At 36.4% G+C, this 17,146-nt stretch overlaps 1 protein-coding gene across 7 annotated transcripts in view; it reads left to right on the top strand.

Moving 5' to 3' along the window:
* The window catches only part of COL11A1 (collagen type XI alpha 1 chain), a 260,086-nt gene that overhangs the window by 98,326 nt on the left and 144,614 nt on the right, over positions 1-17,146 (top strand). Inside the window, exons 6-12 of one of the 7 annotated variants that reach the window (XM_077452794.1) lie at positions 3,925-4,041; positions 5,527-5,676; positions 5,896-5,988; positions 8,614-8,913; positions 10,759-10,821; positions 15,279-15,320; positions 17,038-17,100. In XM_077452794.1, the coding sequence (XP_077308920.1) occupies positions 3,925-4,041; positions 5,527-5,676; positions 5,896-5,988; positions 8,614-8,913; positions 10,759-10,821; positions 15,279-15,320; positions 17,038-17,100 (828 nt within the window). The remainder of the gene's footprint in view (positions 1-3,924; positions 4,042-5,526; positions 5,677-5,895; positions 5,989-8,613; positions 8,914-10,758; positions 10,822-15,278; positions 15,321-17,037; positions 17,101-17,146) is intronic. The other 6 variants (XM_077452798.1, XM_077452796.1, XM_077452795.1 and 3 more) reach the window with 6 other exon arrangements.

Below are 17,146 nucleotides of genomic sequence, written 5' to 3' on the forward strand. Positions count from 1 at the left end.
CCAAAATTCCAAGCATATAGACTTTCTGCTCTTAAAACAAGCGAAATGCAGGTAACGCTAGGGTCAGTCAATGTAATGGCAGTACATACTGAAATTATAGCAGCGAAACATCAATCTCAGACATTCAGTCTTATTTACAATAAAATACATGACAATTACATCAGATGTGTCCTATGTATAGATAAACTATATTTAGTGTATATTAGTGTATATATTTACAAATATTACAGCTCAATCTGGCCATTTACACTAAAATCAAGGAATGCCCACATGTCTATAGGCCTTCTTAACAACCTCTGAATAAGTCTTCTCAAGTGGGGAAATGATCAGTAAAACATGGCCAAGTCAATATTTTCACAGTTGCTATTATATCACCCCACTTCAAGAAAAGGCAGCCCTATGGGGGTCAGCAGAGTGTTTCCCCTTGCCTATCTAGAATAAAAAGCATAGATATTTTCCTGAACATGCATTTATATACAGTGCTCATTGGAACACAAAATGACTGCTGAATGCATACAATGCGCACCCTTATTTCCTGCATCCAGCTATTCCCACTGCCATACCCTTGGTACACCACTGGTGAGGGGGAATTTAATTATCTTCCAAAGTAAGGGGCTCTAAAAAAAATATGTTTGCACCAAACACAAATGAGTCACTTTTTTATAGTAATGAATCAGTTACTTTCAATTAGGGGCATTCTTTGCACTGACCACCAATGTAAGGGGCATTCTTCCCATTGACCACCAATGTTAATTGAATTCTTCCCAATGGCCACCGAATTAGGGGAATTCTTTTTACCAGTCACCAATGTAAGGAGTATTCTTTGCACTGACCATCAGTTTAACCTCCCCAGCAGTAATCCCGAGTCTGGCTCGGGTTGGGAATTTACTAGCAGGAGCGGTAACCCCGAGCCAGACTCGGGATTGCATCGCTGGATGCAGGGCAGGACACAGTGAGACTTACTTACCTTGTCCCCTGGATCCAGCGATGTCCTCCGCCACGCTGTGTGATCGAGCTGTCCTCCGCTCGATTCACAGTGCCGAGTGCCGCCGAGCTCCGATCCCTGCGACGTTACGGCGCATGGGAGTGGAGAACGGCGGTAAATTCAAAAAAGTAAAAGTACACAAAACATACACAGCACTGTAATCTTACAGATAACAGTACTGTATTACAAAATTACACACCCCCTTTGTCCCTAGTGGTCTGTCCAGTGCCCTGCATGCACTTTTATATTATAAATACTGTTTTTTCTGCCTGGAATTTGGAGATTGTCCATAGCAACCAAAAAGTGTCCCTTTTTCAGTGTTTTAGGATTTGATTACATTATTGAATAATTTTTATTATTCTTTATTATATTATAAACTTTATCATACCCGGGATGTCTGCTAGACAGTTTGAACAGATTTAAGAGAGTTATTCCTAAGAATTACAGGACTACAATATAAGACGCCAAATTTCCATGCAAAATAATTGTACCACTTTCAGCACCTAATTCCAGACTGAATCATACCACCAGGGAGGTTAGGGGGTATCTTGTTCCAACTGACCACCACTTTAAGGAGCATTCTTACTTCTCACTAGCCAACAACGTAAGGGGCATTTTTAATCATGACCACAAATGTAGGGAGAATTCCTCCCAACCAATAATATAGTGGGGACATTGCATATACATCTAATTATCAATGTAAGATCATCCTCTTCCCACTGACATTTAAGGTAAGGGGGCCCGTTTCCCATTGACCACCAATATTGTGTCTAAATTCTAACTGAAACAGACAGTAATACACTCTGACAGTGCTTCTAACAATTCCCCCACTCTATTAAATGTATAATGTCCAAAATGTATAATGTTTAAGCAGTCTGAATAATAGGTATGAATAATAAAAGAACCACTACCTAATACCTTTGCTTATTTAATTTACTGATCCTGCAGACATTTTAGTAATTCATTTCAATGCATTCTGTATTAACTCAATTTTTTTCATTCTGTACAAAATGAATCAAATGGTTAATCATTTCAGTTATAGCGACTGATGTATGTTTTCTCATATCTTGCATTATATCAGTGAAACCATTTGATTTTTAGTTTGTATACATTTTCTTTTTTCATTTATATTGTACAACTAATGCTACACAAGTCTTTCCAGCCAACAGATGCGGAAGCTCTGCTGTATCCCTGGATGATTTGGTCTATAAAGGGTTTCAGCACAGCATTATATCATGCTTAAATTGTCTATCCATGAACCCAGTTCTGAAATCAGTAGGTTTATCTCTAAAGAATGGCAGTGATTAACTCACTGTATTGCTGAAAACAACTAATTAGATCTGCTGACTCTGGACTTTGTTAAAGTTGAAGTAAACCTAAAAATATACCTTATTTTATTTTTATCATGTTATATAGTACAGGTTTTTTTCTGTAAGCTTCCATATTTATAGGAAGCATTGTCAAGTTGCAGAAGTCAGTACATTCATATTTGATACTTTTCTGCAAGTACTATATGGTACTCAGTTTTAAATATGTAATAATTAATATTACATATTAATAATATTTAAAATTTAAAAGCAGACTATGTTAAAGACTGAAAAGATCTGGGTTTTTGTATTTGTGATTTATGTAATTATTTAAGTCTCACAATTATGCTTTGTTTCTTATAAGCATTAGCATAACGATTCACCTTGCATTTTGGAATACAACAGAACACACCACCAAATTGGTGCCACTTTGTGTGTACTACAGAGTAAAGTGGAGTGTTTGTCTGTAACCAATCACATTCCATAAATACAAAGAAATACTTCTGAACAGCCTCATTTGTCCTTTGCTGTAACTTTATTAGGTAGGACCTTCTGTAAAAAAGAGTACAGTAGAAAGAGAGCTTTTTATCCATGCAGATAATGAAATGCCTGCACTTTATTAGTTGGAATGTGGTTTGTTGTTTTAGGCATCTGCTCCATTTTTTATGCTCTATTTTTTCTTGTTTTAATTAAAGTGTATGTATAGCCAAAACATTTTACTTTTAGCATTGTAAAGAGTGGGGAAGGGTTAAGACCCTTGAAAATGTGTTTGTGTTCCATTGGGAAGATTTCCTTTCTTGCCCTGTCCCATAGGCAAAACAGGAACTGAGATGAAATCTCTAAAAAGTGAGGATAAATCCCCTCTCAGCCCCTGTACACACGGTCGGAGAATCTGTCGGAATGCGTCTTATCGGACCGTGTCGTCAGATAATTCGACTGTGTGTGGTATGCATCGGATTGATTTCGTCCGAATCTCCGTCCGACCCAATTTTCCAACATGTTGGAAATATTTCCCGACCAACTGGGCCGGTCGGACCTAATCCGATCATGTGTATAGCATTTTGATCGGACCAAGTGCCACGCATTCTCAGATCAAATTCCTACATCAAAGCTATTGGCTACTAGCCTGAATGTAGTCCCATCGTAACTAAATTACGTCATCACGTTCTGAAAGATCAGATTTTTCGCCAACTTGGCCCGACCGTGTGTATGCAACAGTTTCAGACACAATCCGTCGGACTAAATCCGACGGGCAAAATCCGACGGATTTGGTTGGCAAAATCTCCGACCGTGTGTACAGGGGCTTAGACAACTAGAAGATTTAGTCTCACCTCCTGTTCTGTTGTCAGCTGCAAAATTTAGAACTTTCTATAATTTTCTGTCTTGGTGACAATGGGCACCAGAACAATCAGAGAGGTTTAATCTACCTAGTGGAGATACAAACAGCAATAAAACTTGACAGGGGTTCTAATGTTTTTGCTATTCTCTCCAGAACTAAAAAAAAAAGTTTGGGGTGTACATACACTTTAAGGGCAATTCTTTGTGATTGTCCCTTTTCAACTCTGCTCCGAGCTCATAAACGCCTGCTGACTAACACTGCCTTGCTTAATACATATTCCTTTTGCAATATAGTATGCACCTGAAGAGCTAATCGAGTATGACTATGAGTATGGGGGAGCTGATTACAAGGAGCCTGATTATGTAACAGAGGCACCCTCATTAACTGAAGAACTTGTAGCTCAGACTGAGGTATAGTAAATATGTGTTGTGTGCACTATATGTGTCACGTCTGTCTCGTCATCTGCACATGTGCAATCTCAGTCCCTTCTTTCTACATCACCTTTGACCGCATCTCCTGGAAGTTGGATGACAAAATGGCAGGCAGTATCGGCAAATAATTTAGGTGGCAATGAAGTGTCAAAGAATTATATGCTTAAGCAAATCTATTATAATTGTACTGAGATATTTTTTTCTTCTTAGTAACTTTTAAAACCAGATGCAAAATTGTCAGATTACTTTATTGTACAAACATCTTTCTTGCTGCGGGAAATGTAATGATATTGGGTCTAAATACAGCAGACACATTCCTTAAATTTGAGATATCTCAGTATCTTATTTTAGATTTCATTCACATTTGAACCAAGTTGTTTGGTCTTATAAAGTTTGTATTTACTGTGCAGTGCTATTCAAAGAGCAATAGTCCTTAGACTAGCTTTCAGCCTTCTATAAGCCTTAAAACTTAAACTGTTTATTATCGAGCAACTCCAAGCCCTAGAGATATCAACATGAGTGTGAAGTACACTTACCTCAATTTCCCTAATATAGGCATATTTAGGCCTTTGGATTCTGACATGCTTGTGTCCTCAATACACTACTCAGTACTGACAACTAATGTTGGCTGTCTGCAGAGCAGGGTGCTGAGTAGGATTGTTTTAGCACCTTTAGACTTTAAGGTCTCTGCTTGAGATGAAGAGAGCTCAGTGCAGGATTTTTAATTAAAGACCTAGGTTTTTGTTTTTTTTTATCAATGAGCCTTATGTGAGATCCATTCCAGAGAAGTATATTGTTAAAGGGTGAAAGTGATTGGTGATGCAGGCTGCGAACAGTTTTCTATCAAATCCTTGGTAAATAAGGCAAACTGAAGAGCTGTCATATACAGAAACCTACAGCTAATGAAAATAAATCAGCTTCCAGCTGCTTTAAAGAGAACCAGTTACAATTAGGCTTGTGCACAAATGTGAATATTCCATCCAAAATAGTCTATTTGCACAGGAACTGTCAGTTTTCAGATGATCACTGACTAATACCTCCAAGAGTCAGATACTGGCAAAAAAAGAAACGGTGAAAGACAGTCCAAAATAATCTGATTTCTCATTGCTATGGGTTAGTGAATGCTACTGCTCTTTGAACTTTTATTTTTTTTAACTGTTATTTAGTGGATTTAAAATGCTTAAATACTTAATAGCAAAATGGCTCCCATTTGGGTACAGAAGAAATTAGAAGACCATGGTTACAAAACCATAAGTAAAAAAGCTTTTCATATACTGTTAGGGGATTTTGATCTGAATACTAATTGGACAGTGGACACAATTAAAATAAAATGCTGCTCCTAGAATAGCACTGAATAGTGAATAATACATGAAAAGGGGCCTGCCTGTAAAATTCCTCCTCACTTCCATTTCCTATTTCCTTCATTCATTGTTTCCCTATCGGTCTTTCACCACATTTTTGCAGAAAAAGAAAGCCAATTCCAAAACGAAGAAGAAGCCAGTACCCCCTAAATCAAAGGACAAACCCCAAAAGGTCACGCCCAAAAACTCATTTGCAGCTAAGAAGAAGAAGGGCAAGACCGATTACCAAGCATCAACAAGAAAAAGAATAGGGGTAAAGGTAGCAAGAAATCAAGATCTTCAGTGGGACAAGTCCCGAAGATCTCTGATCATGAGACATAAAATCATAAAATGCCCTAACCCCTAGATGTGGACAGAATCTCTGGCTAATACCATAACCTGACTATCACTACACTCCTACTTTGATCCAATGCATTATTAATAACATTCCAATAAAAAATTACTAAACAACGATATTCTTTTTGTTCCTCAGGCCAATGTAGTTGACTACATTCCAGAACAATATGGTGAAGTAGACTATGGTTACCAGACAGATACACCTTCTCTTACTACTGGACCCAATGAGGTAAAATAAAGCATAAAAGTACTTTGCATATTATCAGATTTTTTTATAGCAGAAAGAAGGATTGGGTGTTGTATGTTCATGTTCATTATTCTATGTTCCCTATACTTCACAAAAGAAACATCATTTTGAGTGGCATATATTCTGATACTTGGTGTAAATAAAAAGTACTCTTCACTTAAAATCAACATCTATATATGCTGCAATATGCTGTGACTGCTAAAAAACACAACTTTGAAACAGCAGTTTACTGTGTACCCAATATTATCTTACTGGTGAAGCAGCCATTTTCTGAACCAATATCTATACTGCCTATTATATATATTGATTCAAATGCAAAGTGATTGCTTACTGGATTGAATAAAAAGGTAAATTTTAAACATCTGCTGCTTCATTTACTTGCTTTTGCTTGCGTATCCTAAAACAGGTCAAACTCTTGAGAGAACATAACCATTTGTTCTGCAGGACACAAAAGTGATGGTACTCTACATCGCAATGTTAACAATATGAATACAGTGTTAAAAATATGAATTCTAAACTTGTGCAGCTACTGAAATTATTAAGATAATTAGTTGATTGAAATTATAATGTTCTTTCAAGGACAACCATTGTAAATAAATTAGTTTATTAAAGTTTATTAGCTTTAATAAACGTTTAAAATATAAGCAAAAAAGTATTTTTTATAATAATTTTAGAATTTTAATTTCTAATTCAAAAATTTGCTTTCAAATGATCTGCTTTAATGCTGCAATGCCAGATTTTGGTAACTTGTGGCTGTCTGTCAACTGTTATACAACTTTCAGCATGTGCACTTGAGAAGACATTTGCTGAGAATGCTGGGAGTTGTATAACTACAATTGACAAGTCATAAGCTACTAACTCCTATCTTGCTTTTGAACTGTAAGTACTGATATTTTCTACAGGCAATCTGATATAATAGCAAATGAATGATTGTTAGTTCTGGGCAGCTGGTAAGCTAAATAGTAGTTACTCCTTGCTTACTTACTCAGGCTCAACCTGTGTTAAAAGTTATACCTGAATTTGTCAGCCCCGGAGGGATTTACCCCTTAATAAACAGGCCATTTTTAGCTGAAAATTGCGCAGTCGTGCGATGCTGTACCCAAACAAAAGTGATTTATTTTTTTCCCCACAAATAGAGCTTTCTTTTGGTGGTATTTGATCACCTTTGTTATTTTTTGCTCTATAAACAAAAAAAGACTGACCATTTTGAAAACAAAACAAAAAAAAATCAATAATTTTTACTTTCTGCTATAACACATATCCAAAAAACTGAAAAAAAAATGTATTCATCAGTTTAGGTCAATATGTATTCTTCTACATATTTTTGGTAAAAAAAACAGCAATAAGCGTATATTGATCGGTTTGCGCAAACGTTATAGCGTCTACAAAGGATGGGATAAATTTATGGACTTTTATTTCATTTTTACTGTGTTTACTGGTAATGGCGGCGATCTGCGATTTTTAGCGGGACTGCAACATTGCGGCAGACAAATGTGACCCCAAGTGACACTTTTTTGGGACCAGTGACATTATTACAATGATCAATGCTAAAAAAATTGCATTAATCAATTTATAAATGACACTGGCAGGGAAGAGATTCACACTAGGGGGCAATCAAGGGGTTAACTGTGTTCCCTGGTTAGTATGTAGTAATTGTGTGGGGTATGGGCTTACTGGGACAACACAGAAGTCACTCTTCCTGATTACTAGGAACAGCAGATCTCAGTATTGTTCCCTATCAGAATGGGGATCCACGTTGTTTACAAAGGTAGACCCCCATTCTGCCTCGTGGATGGCCAGTGGACATCGAGTCTGCCAGACCTGTGGGCGCGCTCCCGCAGTGGACGGGTACAGGTATGTCAGTTTGCGCAGCCGGGTCACCCTTCTGCAGTATATATGCAGTGGGCAGTCCAGAAGTGGTTAAATTATGATAAATGAATGCTAATAAGTAAAAATGACTTCCATGAGCTCATAATTCTTAGTATTTATTTGTTTTAAATGCTATTCCTAATGGAACATGGAAATCACCAAACAATATCAACATTATATTTTAATAATGTGATATAGCACTAAAAGGTTTTAAATGTAATAGTTACAAAAGGTGTTGCATTTTTGATTGACACGGATATATTTAGATGGGACGTGAAGTCAGCTATTTGCTTTAACTGCTTATAGGTACATAATATATAATTACATTCTGCTTTCGCCTTTTTATTACCAAAAAATAATTTGGCAAATAAGAAGCAAATGCTATTACTCTAGCGGTACAGGTATTATCTTTAAAGCACCAGTACTACTTCATATATTTAAAAATTATTTATATACAGTTTATTTATATACTGTTTTAAATTTAAATTTGACTTCAGAGTTTGCACTTTAGTTTTGTGGTTGTACTGCTGCTTTGTAACAAAATTATTTACAGTTCTATCTTTAAATTGATTTAGAGAACTTGCTTTATATTTGCTCCTAAATCACATTAAAAGATACAGAGCAATTACAGCTTTATTTTTATGGCATCTAAGTTTGCTTCATGGCTTAAATGCATCTAACAGCTTTGACTAACCTTAACCCGTATGTTCCTCCCACTTGTTACATTGGTGCTGCTAGAAAACCCCTGTGGATGAGACACTGGTGGAGGAGTCCATTGTGGATGAGTCCTTTGTGGATGAGCCTTTTCTGGAGGAGTACGTAACTGGCGAGGATTATGACTCCGAGAAAAAGCTGGTTGAGGAAACAGACTATGGGGTAAAGGCTGTAGAACCTACACCGACTCAACCAGTGGTGGGAGGAGATTTAGGAAAAGATGATTTATATGATTATACAGACTATGAAGACAAAGAAGCAAACCCTACTGCAGAGGAATTTGGACCTGGGGTTGCTGCCGAAACTGATGTTTCAGAGACCACCGTAAGTTACCAATGAAATGGGCATTAAATAAAAAACAGGAAAGTATTAGACATTATTGAGATGGAATCCATTTCCATTACCTCCCTCTACAAACATGTGATTGTTAAATTTTCCTAAATTTACACTTACATACTATATGCCTCAGCTCTTGAGCATTGTGACTAAATCTTTGGTCTCTGCCTACTGTATTCTCTTATTAAACCAAGCAGCCTTTTGGTAGTTCTCTTCAATTCATGAAGTCATGAAGTCAATCTATTCTCAGGAAAACCCTTTTTTTTATTGTTGATATTTTCAGGTGTGTTGTGTTGACCATAGACTGAAATACTTTAGTTGCTTACAAAGCAGGTACTTGTTTTGTCTTTACTGTATTAGTGTGACAATCTGATAAACAGCCCGCTGTTACATATTTTTGCCTATTGGCAAGGGCCTCTCCCACCTATGGTCAGCATCACACTTTGTAAATACCTCCAGTAAAAGCAACATTTGGAAATAAAATAATGGATACCTACTGGATGCTAAATGATCCACCTTCAGCATTCCTGTGTTTTCTGAACAGATTATAGTAATTGAAAAAATAGTAATGTTATTGCAAACTTTTTAGCCGTGAGTCCATAAAGTAAATGAATGTTACTTCTGCTCCACCAGTATTACCTATTTTATGTGTTATTAAAAGGGTTAATATACCAAATGGTAACTCAGTCCCATAGACTGTAGGTGGGGAATATATACAGATCAAGGCCTGTCCCTCTTAAAAATGTGGAAAACCATAAGATTGTGTTGGATAATCACAAATGCAAGCATTTTTAAAAGTTATTTTTGATACATTTGTAGATTTGCTACTTGCATAATGCCACACAAGTGGACTGCTGTTATTTTCTATTTCAACAGTTTTTTTTAAATTACCAGATTAAAAAAAAATAAAAAATATCAATGATCCATGAAACTGTGGGAGAAAAACTGTTTCACCTATACATACAATCAGAACAAAAAGTGTAATGGATGAACAAGAAAAGTCCACTTTATCTGATCAATATTCTTTAATTCAAAATGAATGCTTGCTGGTAACTTTAAAATATATCTATCTGATCAGGTTCTATTAAATAACACATACATATTATGGACAATAAACAACTTTAGCAAACTTACAGTTAATGGCCGCAGAATGTAGCACAATTAGAAATGGCATTATGTTATTATTATAGAAAGGTGAGCACCTCTGTTAGAATTGCTACAGATAATGTAGGAGACTAATGTTGTAGGAGAAATGCTAGTTGCCTGGCTGTTAGACTGACCCACCATCTTTTATACTTTTGGAATTATTGCCCTGAAACAAGCATGCAGATTAGAAGTGCTTATCTGCACACATGTAATACGACTCATGTAAAAAGGGTCAGCATGATAGACAGGTGGAAAGCATTTTCAGAAGCACTGTTCATCAATGGCCACTTCCATGTTTCTTTAATTACAGCTTTGCTCTAAATGTGGTTGAGGACCTGTTCTGTAGATGATATCTACTATTTCAGTTTTATTTGGGCAGATATTGTGTTCAATGCACCCTGCAACAAGGTTTGTTACTATGATATGGGATAAAAATTTTGCAAATTTACTTCCATCTTTTTAAGTGTGAAAAGAAAACTGTATTTATTACACAATGGAGTTGCCTATTAAAACCATTAGCTGCATCATTTTTGGTATAGTTACAGAAATTTCCATCTAAAAAAATGGAATAACTTTGTATGAAATATCTCTAGTTTGAAATGTTGAATGTATAGATTATTATTTGAGTAATTTCCTGCAGCATTTGCTATTTAAAGTATGTTAAAATTATATTTGCTGATATTTTAGGTAAATAACTATGGAGGATACAGTGAGAAAGGCCAGAAAGGAGAACCAGCTGTTATTGAACCAGTAAGTCATTTGTAATTCCATCATGTGAATATCTGTATATTTAAAACTAGGTTCTTGACTTTAAATTTATTTTCCAAATTTTAGAAGCCTGTTAATACATAAGTAAGAGCAGTTTGTATAACATGATAACAACCTAATATGAAGCTACAGTATAACTTTGTTAAAGCTGAACCCAAATCAATAAGCTAGTACACAGTATAAATAAATATATAGGAGTGATTTTCACTGCCAAAGTATTTGTATTTCTCAATCTATACCTGGACAGGGAAAGAGCAGCAACAGACTGATGAAGTAATCCTTTTACACTTCCTTTTGTCAGCATAGTTCTTGTCAGTACTTTCTTGTGTAACTGAGCTGTATCAGCTCCTAGTACTGCTCTCTCCTCTCCCAGTCTGACTGCTTTTTACAGGGGTTTACAAGAAACTGAAATCAAAGGCAAAATTAAGTATTTATACTGTATTTACAAAACTGTATTTATTGGTGCCTAAAGTTTAGTTTTAACGTGGTTGTAAACCCTGTACTAACACTTTTGTCTGCAGGCATGCCTATAATAAGGCTTACCTGTAGGTACTCTGAATATCTCCTAAACTTGCACCTTTTAGGAGATATTCACTGTATCCGCATATGCCAATGTCATCGGCACATGCGCACTGAAGAAATGGCTCACTCGTGCCATTTCTTCAGTAGCTGTGTCGTGACCGGCAGCTCCCACACGCATGTGCCGGAGTGACGTTATCGCGGCTCCGGTCAATCACCCGAGACATGTCGCCGGTCACAGTGGTGTTCGGGGACTGCTGCAACAGCTTTGATCTAAGGTAAGTATTTCATAATGCGCTAGTATGCGACGTATACTAGTTCATAATGCCTTTGTCTTGCAGGTTGTTTTTTGTTGTTGTTATTTTTTGAGAGAGTTTACAACCACTTTAAAAGTAATATGCTGCATAGAGTTCTAAGAGAAACAGGCACTGTCTTTCAATAATTTGGCTGTAAAGACTTTATTGTATTTTGGACAGGCAAATCACAAACCTGGGCAGATTATATTATAATAACTAAGCTGAGTGTAAATACGGAGTACTACAAAGAACTACATAACTGCTTAGTAGCCTCCCTGGCGGTATTCCCGAGTCTGGCTTGGGGTGAGATTTCATTACCATAAGAGGTATTCCCAAGCCAGACTCGGGATCGCATCGCTGGATCCATGTAGGGGGTTGCTTACCTTGTCCCCTGGATCCAGAGATGCCTCCCTGCTGTGATCAGCGAGCTGCTGTGTCTCGCTCGATCTGTGACAGCGCAGAGCTCCATTCCCTGTGAGCGTTGCGACGCATGGGGATGGAGTTTGGCGCCAAATTCAAAAAGTAAAAAACACAGTATAAATACAATATACTGTAATATTACAGATTACAGTACTGTATCAAATAATTACACATCCCTTGTGTCCCTAGTGGTTTGTCCAGTGTCCTGCATGCAGTTTTATATTATAAATAATATTCTTTATGCCAGGAAACTGGAGATTGTCCATAGCAACCAAAAAATGTCAGTTTACATCAAAAGTGGTTATAGACCAGGTAGAAAACAGTGAAAATAAATTAGAATCAATTGCAGAATAGTAATTCGTGGGGAAATTCGTCACCAAACACTAAAAGTAATGACAGCGACAATTCTGCAACTCAGCACATTTCAGTGTTTTTGATTTGATTACATTATTGAATCATTTTTATTATTATTATATTATTATTTGTTATAACTATTTATAGTTAATATATATATATATATATATATATATATATATATATATATATATATATATATATATATATATATATATATATATATGTTAAAATAATGGTACCGCTTTCAGCACCTAAATTCTGAAATAATCATACCGCCAGGGAGGTTAAATGGATCAGTAGGTCCTGAGATATAAGTAGCTGAATTTTAACTTATAGCTTAACTTTGATCTGCTCCCAACCCTTGAGTCTCCCTATTGGTCAGACAGGTCTTCTGTCAAATTCAAGAGTCAATAGAGAAACTAGGGAGTCAAGAGAAGGTAGGCCAAGCTTAGTTTTAAAGGGAGATTGGGATTTTAATTTCTTTAACATGTAGTTTTCACTATACGCTTAATTTAAATTGCACAGGCTTTTAATGTTGGGCCCCAGTTTGCTTACCTAAATCCATGTCCCGTTTATACATGGGAAATTCTATATGGTTAGATTTTGGGAATATTAGCATTTGCAATTACAGTGTTAGCAATCAAGATTTTACCCCATTCATGACTAGGCCATGTTTTTCTATTTGGCACTGCGCTACTTTAACTGACGATTGCACGGACATGCAATGTTGTACCCAAACCAAGTTTTTATCATTTTTTCACACAAATTGAGCTTTCTTTTGGTGGTATTTGATCACCACTGTTTTTTTTTTTTTTTACAATATAATAAAAAAAAAGACCAAAAGTAAAACATTTTTTACTTTCTGCTATAAAATAAGTGAATTTTGATTGGTTTGCATGAAAGTTATAGCGCCTACAAACTATGGTATATATACTTGAATTATAATTATTTAAAAAATGTTTAAACTACTAATGGTGGCAATCGATAACTTAAAATGGGACTGGGATAGTGCGAGCAATCTGACACTAACTTACACTGGGCGAACTGACTAACTGCCATTGACATCACTAGTGCCATTAATACAGTGATCAGTGCTAAAAATATACACTATCATTTTACTAATGACACTGGCTGGTAAGGGGTTAACACCTAGGGCAATCAAGGGATTAATTATGTGCCTAACAATGTGTAATGTGTGTAAAGTGTGCTGTTTTTTACTAAAGATCTCCTAGTTTCTCATCCCTGCTTTGCCTGGAGAAACTGACAGATCGCTCCCTGTGTACAGAGCTCTGTGTTAAATGTACACAGATGATCAGCAGGTCCTGGCCATAAATCATTGGCCAGGACTTGCTGACAGGCTGTGTGTACAATTACAGCAGGAGCCGGCCAGGGGCAGTGCATTCTCACACCCTAAATCTGGAAGTACGCAGCAATGTTTCAATACGTTGCTTTGCCTACAGTGGCCACCCATCCACAGTACAATGCAAACGGGCAGGTGTTAAGTGGTTAAAACACAGTTTTTGAGTTCCAATCAAATGACCATTCCTGGGATATAAAAGAGCATCTTGAGAGAATGAAATTAATTAATTAAATGCACATTCTTACATCCAAAGTGCAATGATAATGAGCAGTAATATTGTATATGACCATTGAAAGATGGATTTTGAATTGCAGCTATGTTGTTTGGTACTTTGCACTTTGCTTATTGGCTTATTTATTCTCAAGTCTTGGTAATTGTTTACATATTGTGGGTATCCACATAGGCAACTAAATCACATTACAACTTTGCACTTGTGAGGTTACCTTTGCATTTTGCATACCTCCAAAAACTCTGACATGATAAAGACAGGCATGAAGTGTGAAGGAAGGTTAAAAACATACTCCCCTCAATTACTACTCAATTACACAGACCATAACTAACACCACAGAGAAATGATTGGTTAAAACATTTTTTGCATTCATCACTTCCTTTCCTTTATACTGGCTTTTCAAAATAAAGGTTGGATGAAAGGGTTGGTGTAATATATAACTTTTGGCAATTAAGTGACACAACAGTACAATGACCACATTTACCTTTATAATTAAGCATTAGATTTCAGATCCACCATACTCTGTTGTTTCCCTTCTGATATAGCTTTGCAGAAGGAGCCCTATACAGAAGGAATTAACTAACAACTTTCATGTGAATTATTACCATAGTTAGTCTATGTATATAAGCTTTTACATGTAAAACATATGTAAAAATTAGTGATAACATTTCACCCCTGAATTTTGCGTTCAAGTCTGGATGAATGAATCTATTAAAAGAAAGAGCTAGATCTGGTTTGCATGATAGCTGTTAACATCACCTTTGTCAGTCCAAACATGGCTCATGTGTAACATTTTGAAAATATAGTAAATGTAGTGATGGTCTGCATCAGCAGTGACGGGATTTACAGGACTTATTTGCAACCATGGACAAAATTAAATTTTGCATTATCTGTTACACCTGTGATTCTTATCCTGCTTGCACCATCTGCTACCTATTACTCTCACATGATGTTGCTCAGCAAAGCAGGAATAACATTACTCTTTCTTTGCCTGGGCTTTCATTCCCAAGCTGTGCATCCTGACAACACAAATAGCTGACTTTTCTCTGTATAAATGAGCTGTGTTGAATAAATATGAATCTGCTTTGATTTTGCATATTCTGGACTGGTAGAAATTCCTAATACTTACCAGTTATTTGTCAATAAATACAACTTTGTGAGGCAAATCATTCAGCTCTCAATCACCTTGTATGACTCCTTTTCTTGGCTTCAAGTTCAAGTATTATGTACTTTAACTCTATATTCTTTAACTTTTTAGGGAATGCTTATCGAAGGACCACCAGGACTGGAAGGACCAGCAGTATGTATCCAGTCTTTAATTTACTCAATGTATTTCTCCCTAATGGACAATTGTCATATCAAAAATAAAGAGGCTGTCATTACTTGCCTCCTTTTGAACTTGCTTGTTGCTTGGCTATCTCTGACTTTGGTATGTTTTCTATTTAATTTATAGTTACTGACACAGAACTCCTGATGTGGATACTTATCCCAAGTCAGTAAATTAGAAAACACTGACACGAGAGGGCCAGCATGACAGCCTGGCAACTAATTTTTTTAGGAGATTAACAGTGGCAGCCCTCATATTTCTCCCATGACAGGTGTCCTTGATGTACTGTGTTTTTTGTGAACTCAAAGAGAGAGCGTAGAAATAAATCACACCAGAAAGATAGAAAATTCAGCATATTCGTTATTCTGTTCAATTGCTGTATTACAAGTTCAGTGTTCTGCAAGATGTAGCTATCTTGTACTGACCTATTGCATCCAATTGGAAGCCTCTAAATTCTGCTGATTTGACTCAGTTTGTTTCATAACTTAGTTGAGTACTAAGTAATAACTAAATATTGAATTGTTGCATGTTAAATGGCCAGTCCATCCAAACTCATAATCCAGTTTTTATTGCATGCTGTAGAGACAAACACAGTTTATTATTTTTAGGATGTAACTGGAAAACTTATTTATGCCTCTCCATTGATAAATAGTGGGAGCTCCTCATTTGGATCTCCCACCAAACACAGAGCTGGTACTAAACACAACCAGAAGAAAAGTGGCATTGATAAATAAATAAGAGAAATGCTACATGAAAGATATGCAGGGATTTATTTTGGGGAGAAATTTACTAATGTGATGAAGCTCTGCTGCCCAGCCTATTTGGCTTTAATAAATCAACCCCGTTGTCATGGGAAAGTTGTGACACTGATGTTCAGAACTGATTGGTAGTCTTTAGTTCACACTCCAAAACCCATTGCTTTTCAGTGGATTTTCACAGATTTGCATCGGTGGAAGTCACTTTATTTCTAAACATTGAATGTATGAAACGGAGGGAGGTCTTACAGCTTTTAGACGTGATATTGGCCTCATAGCTCTTCAGATGATTAGAGAGTGAGTGGGTATGGTTTTGAGTTTTATTATGAAAATGAAAAACCTTCTCAAATCATTTTAATATTTCTCGTGTCCTTAGTGGTACAATTGCGCTTGAGTTACCAGGTGAGCAGGTGATTGATTTCACAATGCTTAGGACGTTTTTCATCTATCCAGGTCATGATTATTTTTACAATGCCTGGGATGTTATTTATCTATCAAGGTCATGGTAAAATTGGTATTAGTCTCAACTAATTTGTTAATAATTAAAAAAAAAAAAATTGGTATTCCAGCAAAGCACATCCAGTTTAATGTGACTACTAGCTAAGTGGTTCCTGTCTGACTGATATTTTTTTATGCATTATTAATCATGACGATTGAAACAAGATGAGTGGCAGCTACCCCGGTAGAAAGAATGTGAGTCCAGAATGGTTGATAACAAACTTAGAAAGACAGACTGCACTTCAAACTGAATTTTTTTTCTAAAGTTGCTGTATATAGGGATCTACTTAGAATGCAGTAACTGTCATTTAACACATATGGAAGTAGAAGATTTGCCTGCAAGGAATGTTTGCTGAATGTCAGATTTTAAATATGCCCCATACTATCATACTATTTCCAGGTATATCGATGTATAACCTCTATCCTACTTCTTTTAGGGTCTTACTGGTCCCCCTGGCTTGCAAGGCCCACCTGGCCCATCTGGAGACCCTGGTGAGAGAGTGAGTACCGTACCATCAAACTATAATAAGTTAATTCTTTTTTTTC

Source organism: Lithobates pipiens, unplaced genomic scaffold, assembly GCF_037356315.1.
Source record: "Lithobates pipiens isolate NorthernLeopardFrog02 unplaced genomic scaffold, aLitPip1_a1.2 Scaffold_23, whole genome shotgun sequence".
NCBI classification, from domain to species: domain Eukaryota; kingdom Metazoa; phylum Chordata; class Amphibia; order Anura; family Ranidae; genus Lithobates; species Lithobates pipiens.